The sequence below is a fragment of the Nematolebias whitei genome, chromosome 18 (assembly GCF_014905685.2).
Source record: "Nematolebias whitei isolate Nwh7 chromosome 18, NemWhi1, whole genome shotgun sequence".
Taxonomy (NCBI): domain Eukaryota; kingdom Metazoa; phylum Chordata; class Actinopteri; order Cyprinodontiformes; family Rivulidae; genus Nematolebias; species Nematolebias whitei.
Window position 1 is genome coordinate 30,953,094 of NC_056515.1, and position 6,921 is coordinate 30,960,014.

A 6,921-nucleotide genomic window follows, 5' to 3' on the forward strand; every position below is an offset into this window, starting at 1 on the left:
AAATGTGCTGTTTATATATATATATATATATATATATATATATATATATATATATAAAGGTGCTGTTTTTGTATGACAACCCAGTGACATGGATGTCTGCAGCACCAGCACAACGTTATGAAATTGCGTGCGCCACTGAGTTTAGATTTGTGAAAATTTACAAATTTGCACTCTTTGAGTGTTGTCATTGTGTTAGAGAGTAAATATCATGAATAAATTTGACATTAAGCATAATCAAAGTTGAAGTGTTACATCATTTTCAGTTCCCTTTTTGGCATCTGCATTTGGTAGCAGGACAAACTGACAAAGACCATGCAGAATAGTGTAGTATTTCAATTCCACAGCAGAGAAAGCTATGTCGTCTCTGTAAGTAGGTTTAGGAGAAAAAATATTGGTATTGGTATGAATTATCAGCCCAATAAGTTTTAACATATCGGCCAAAAATCCAACATCGTGCATCCCTAATAATGAACGATTTAATCTGAAAACATTTCAATCTGGCCAAAGAATTTTGCACATGTAAACATAGCTACTGTCTTAAACTCAGCAGTGATTCTTCGTTCATTCAGCAATATCTCAAAGAACACGTTTTCAATAGGATTTTTTTAGCGCTTTATTAGCAGCCTGTTAGAAAGACTGTTTATTTTTTGTCTCTTTAGAATAATCCTTAAAAAATATACCTAAAAAAAAAACGGGTGAATATATTCCTGCACCAAAATGGTAAATGGACTGTACTTCTAGTGCCTTTCTATCTTATCAAGACAAAGCGTTTACTCTACAATCAGTGTCCTCATTTACCCATTCATACAACACTACTAGATCAATACAAAGACTAAACAGAGCTTTATCACATTCATACACTGATGGGACACATTGGAGGCAATGAGAGGTTCAATGTCTTGCCCAGGGACACTTCGGTATGCGACTGCTGGTGGAATTGAACCTCCAACTCTTGCACTGGCGGACGACTGCTCTAACCACTCAGCCACAGCCGCCCCAAGGAAAGGTGTTTCCTAAAGAGCCATTAGCAGTAGCTGTAGTCACTTTTTAAACCCACACTGCACAACATGCCGTCATGTTCAGGGTCTGCACAGAAAATTGGTCCAACAAAAAGCAGCCAAAGTGTAAAGCAAACTTTAAAAGACCCATTCATCAAAACACTTTACAAATTACAGGGATGTCTGGCACCGCTAAAGTAAAATATGTAAAGGGAAAGATGGCTTCTGATGCAACTTAAATCCTAAGGTGAAGAGTTGAGAGTCAAGAGACAAGTTTGTTTGATAATGATCCAACATTTTAAGATCTGTAGTATTTGGGTTAGTTGTTCTTTATTCAGTCCCCTTGTCACCTGTTGTTTAGCCTATTGTGTCTAATATATCTACTATGTGGTCAAGAACTAGAAGGAACTACTCTGTCCATGTTTGAATATTTCAAATCTGCATTATTTCTTTTTAATAAGTTGTGTGTCATGTCATTAGTAATCCATCGTTCTGATAAGTGTGTGTGGAGAACAGCCTTGAGTCCGCAGCCCTCCAGTCCGTGTGTGTCCGATGCTGTCCTCCAAACGTCTCGTGTCTTACTGCGAGCCGAGGTGCGACGCTGAGTGATTTATGTGTTTGAGTCAAGGTTGTGTCGAGGGCAGGACTTTGCCACGAGCTTGCCAAAACCTTTTACTGTCTCTGTCCCATTTCATGTAATCACATACTCTCTCTGACCTCTGAATCTGCTTGTGTCAGTAGTTTTTTTTGTTTTTGCCCTCTAACAATCAAACTATTTGTGTTCCTGCAGCTGAAGGAAATGTGCAGACGAGAACTGGATAAGTCTGAATCAGAGATTAGGAAGAATGGTTCCATTATTGGGGAATATAAACAGGTATGTACTGAATTGTCTATTAAATGTTGTTTGCAAGGTTAGCAAAGTAAAATAGTTAAGTGCTTAACTTGTTTAATGCAAGTGTTGATTTATTCAAGAACATTTTTTTCTGTTTCTCGAGTGTTTTTGTCACTTTGCGTTAATGAACTGAAGTTTTCACCCCAGCTTCCTGGAAACACTTTTTCAGTAATTGGTGTTAAAAATACGTAACTTGCCTTTCAAACCTTTCTACATACTGTATTTTCCGCCGTGCACATCGCACCACCATATAAGATGCATCAGTCCGAATATGGCTAATAAAATGGAAAAAACATAAATAAGTCGCTTCGCCGTATAAGTCGCATCTATTATGCGTCACTACTGACAACCTGGAAACGTGGGCTGGTGTTGTGCCAAAAATCGATTGGCTGCCAAATGGCGACCGCGAGAGCTGCACAGGAGGACTTTAACAAGAATTTAACAAGATTAACACTTAAAACAATTATTTGTTTGCTCAAAATTATAGCAAAGCTGTGTCTCAGTCTAACTTTTCCTGATTAAACGCACTTTAATGGTCAAATCAGCTGCATTTCGCCTGGGCAGCGAAATGCAGCTGATTTGACGTTTGCTTCAGGAGTTCTGGAGTGAGACGAAGGTGGTTGATATGGCAAGCCAAGTGTCTCATTAATAGCCTCTTTTACCTATTAATGAGACACTGGGCTTACCATATTAGTTGAGGGCCCTCTAGCAGCTGCAAATGGTAATGTTTAATATTTTTCATGTCAGAATTAATTAAATTGTCAGATCTCAGCCAAAAATTGTGTTATAAATATGGGAAAATATATATATTAGTCGCTTCGGTGTATAAGTCGCAGGACTCGCAAATTTATGCAAAAAGGTGTGACCTATATGGCGAAAAATACGGTACTCTTATGTTTAGGTAAGAACCCACTTTAAATAAAAACAAAGTTTTTATCTTTTTATCGTTAGCCCACCACTTGTGAGAGTTTTCTGTAGAACCTGCGAAACAATCTTTAGTCATTTTGGAGACTTTCTTGTGCTTCACTTTAATCTTGAACTGAACTTGCTGCAGCTTAAATGCACCATAGTTTAATTTCTACACCACTTTAAAATATTTTTTATTATAACTAGGGATGCACGATATTATCGTCATGGTATCAGTATCGGCCAATATTAACGATAAAGTTAAATATCGGACATCGGCCATTCCATCAAAATAACTCAACAATAAAAAAGGTGCTGTTTATATATACTACTTTGCTAAAAGTATTCGCTCACCTGCTTTGACTCACATATGTGCTTAACTGACATCCCATTCCTAATCTATAGGGTTCAATATGACGTTGGTCGACCCTTCAAGGTTTAGGAGTGTGTTTATGGAGATTTTTGACCATTCTTCCAGAAGCTTTTTTGTGAGGTCACATATTGATGTTGGACGAGAAGGCCTGGCTCTCAGTCTCAGCTCTAATTCATCCCAAAGGTGTTCTATCGGGTTGAGGTCAGGACTCTGTGCAGGCCAGTCAAGTTCATCCACACCAGACTCTGCCGTCCATGTCTTTATGTACCTTGCTTTGTGCACTGGTGCACAGTCATGTTGGAAGAGGAAGGGGCCAGCTCCAAACTGTTCCCACAAAGTTGGGAGCATGGAATCGTCCAAAATGTCTTTGTATGCTGAAGCAGTCAGAGTTCCTTTCACTGGAACTAAGGGGGCAAGCCCAGCTCCTGAAAAACACCCCCACACCATAATTCCCCCTCCACCAAACTTTACACTTGGCACAGTGCAGTCAGACAAGTACCGTTCTTCTGGCGACCGCCAAACCCAGACCCGTCCATCAGATTGCCAGATGGAGAAGCACGATTTGTCACTCCAGAGAACGCACCTCCACTGCTCTAGAGTCCAGTGGGGGCGTGCTTTACACCACTGCATCTGATGCTTTGCATTGCACTTGGTGATGTTTGGCTTGGACACAGCTGCTCAACCATGGAAGTCCATTCCATGAAGCTCTCTGCACGCTGTTCTTGAGCTAATCTGAAGGCCACATGAAGTTTGGAGGTCTAGTGAGTGACTCTGCAGAAAGTTGGCAACCTCTTCGCACTATGCGCTTCAACATCCACCATCAGTTTACGTGTCCTACCACTTGGTGGCCGAGTTGCTGTCATTCCCAAACACTTCCATTTTCTTATAATACAGCTGACAGTTGACTGTGGAATATTTAGGAGCGAGGAAATTTCACGACTGGATTTGTTGCATAGGTGGCATCCTGTCAGTTCCACGCTGGAATTCACTGAGCTCCCGAGAGCGACCCATTCTTTGTAAAAACAGTCTGCATGCATCTGTGGCCATGGAAGTGATTTGAACACCTGATTCCGATCATTTGGATGGGTGAGCAAATACTTTTGGCAATGTAGTGTGTGTGTGTGTGTGTGTGTATATATATATATATATATATATATATATATATATAGCACTGCTTTTGTATGACAACCCAATGACAAGGATGCCAGCACGTTATGACATCACACGCCGTGTTGAGTTTAGATTTGTGAACATTTACAAATTTGCACTGTTCGAGTGTTGTCATTGTGTTAGAGAGTAAATGTCATGAATAAATTTGACATAAAACATAATCAAAGTTGAAGTGTTACATCATTTCAGACCCCTTTTTAGCATCTGCATTTGGTAGCAGGCCAAATTGACAAAGACCGTGCAGAATAATTTAGTATTTTTATTCCAGAGCAGAGAAAGCTGTGTAGACTCTGTAAGTAGGTCTAGGAAGAAGGGAAAAAAATCTGTATTGATATCTGTTACTGGTTATCGGCAAAATAAGTTTTAACATATTGGCCAAAAATCCAATATTGCGTATCTCTATTTATAACGTCAAAAACTTCCGACTCTTCATTACACACAATCTTTTTCCCCCGTCAGCTTCTGGTAGCTCTTTAATTCTAGGCGTGATGCCACCACACACTTCATTAACTAAGACAGCAGCACGTCCTCAATGACAGTTCAGTTCTCAAATAAAACTCCATTTCTTCCAGAACGCAACGATGCAAATGTAAGGATTCAGAGCTGTAATAAATACAGACGTGCACTCATGGGGATTCCCAAACAATTTTTCTCAATTTGTGTTTTGGTTTTGAGAGAGAGGAATAAGGACGTCTCAGTAAACACAGCAGAGGACTCGAAATCTGCAGCCAATCTGATTTTAATTCGTGGGGTTGAGTTGTCAAAGTGCCCAGCAGTGGAGTAGTGTCAGAAACGCACAACACCAACATTTAATATTTAAATGGCTGCAGGCTGAAGGCGACTGCAGCTTGACAGTGATCCAAGAGGAATAACTCCTTAATGTTTACCAGCGCAGGAGAAAAATGTCTTCAGCTGAAGCTGCCAGCAGCTGGCAGTGTTTTCATAGCTGTAAGTCATTGCTCGAATGCTTGGCTCCTTTTCGTTTCCCTTAAATCTCAAAAGCACAATATTAATGGAAAAAATATTTTCTACACAAAGCTCCTCTTTTTTTTCATGTTTGTGTTTTAACTAGGCCAGGGAGAACTAATCATAAAAATTCCTCTTCGTACTCTGCTCGAGTGACACCGTCAACCCTACAGAGGCTACTTTAGCTCATGCTTGCTGCTTTGGATGGTAGTTTTATTAGTTGTAAGGCTCTATAAAGTTTGGAGGCACACTTCTCTTTATTGCAGGGTTGAATATTTCAAGAATCCGCCTTTGAACACATCTTCATTAATTCAGTTTCTGATCTGCTTTCAGATTTAGGTTGTCGATCGTGTTCTAACCCTGGCAAAACCAGCTGCAAATAGGTGAAAATTGGATGCTTTTAAAAGGAAAAGTTCTTTTTTCCCCCATTTATCTATTTTGAGATGAAGAAACATCCATTTTTTTCTGCGTAAATATGTTTTTAAGCTGAACCAAAAGCTTCATGACTGAACCCGAGTGTAATTTAATGTCCATGTGCCTGAATTCCTCCTCAATTCTGTCATTTAGTGTATAAATATAAACTTACCCAGATCAAATACTCCTACCATCATCACAGGGTTCTTATGCAACAATCCGCCTCCCGTCCCTCCACGTGAAGGCGCACAAATAGCAGAAAGACTAAATCAGAAGCCGACCTCAGGTTCACCTGAGTCTAAAAATAATGTCGGCAGCGGAGGATTGACAACAGAAAGCCGTCACATCAGAGATGGTGTGAGGGAAAGCAGCCTCAGATAGCGAGCACACAGCTGAGAGCTAAGTGTGAAAATGGGGCCTTGTCAAAAATAGTCCCTTTTATGCCAGGAGAGAAGTTGAGAAATGGAGGGAGACAAAAAAAAAATGCAGAGTTTGTTGAGAGCAGAAAGGAGAAGAAAGACTACAGCGTTCTGTCTGCGGGGAGTGACAAGTTGAGGAATGCCCCAAAAATAGCTCGTATTGTTTTCCAACCCAGATAACTCTAGTTATTCTTCAAAAAATATTTTCCTTTTCCAGTGCCTTTGAATGCCAAGTCTTGTGGAACTGGAGCCAGAAAAAAAAAAGAGCTTTGTGTGCTAATTGGATCCCGAGCACAAGAGGACGGAGAAATGTCTGTTGTTGGAGAAGCTAAAAACAGTCAGGTGTCGTGATTCCTGCTGGAGAGGAGAGACTCGGGCAAGCCAGGTGTACGAGACAGTCCTCGTGTCGCTCCGGCCCACTTACAACTAGAGATGCACCGATCCGATGTTAGTATCGGTACAGATATCGAGTATCTGTAGAGATGCACCGATCTGATGTTAGTATCGATATCGTTACTGATATCGAAACATCAGATATCGGTGACAATGGGACAGATCCATAAGTACTGGAGCTGATTGCTGTTTGTTTTAAATATCTGCCAAACTAGTGAAGCTGTTGTCTTTTCCTCTTATATCAGCTTCTTCATTATTTATTTTACATTACAGTAGTCCCTTATTTATCACAGGGAGTCCACACCCTGAAGCCTCGCAATAAGTGAAAAACTCCAAAGTAGGAATTATTTATATATTATATATATATATATATATATATATATATATATA

At 40.1% G+C, this 6,921-nt stretch overlaps 1 protein-coding gene across 1 annotated transcript in view; it reads left to right on the forward strand.

Moving 5' to 3' along the window:
• Positions 1–6,921, forward strand: part of LOC119424660 (rab GTPase-activating protein 1) — a 68,477-nt gene that overhangs the window by 56,634 nt on the left and 4,922 nt on the right. The window contains exon 23 of the mRNA XM_037692150.1: positions 1,789–1,872. Coding sequence (XP_037548078.1) covers positions 1,789–1,872 — 84 coding nt within the window. The remainder of the gene's footprint in view (positions 1–1,788; positions 1,873–6,921) is intronic.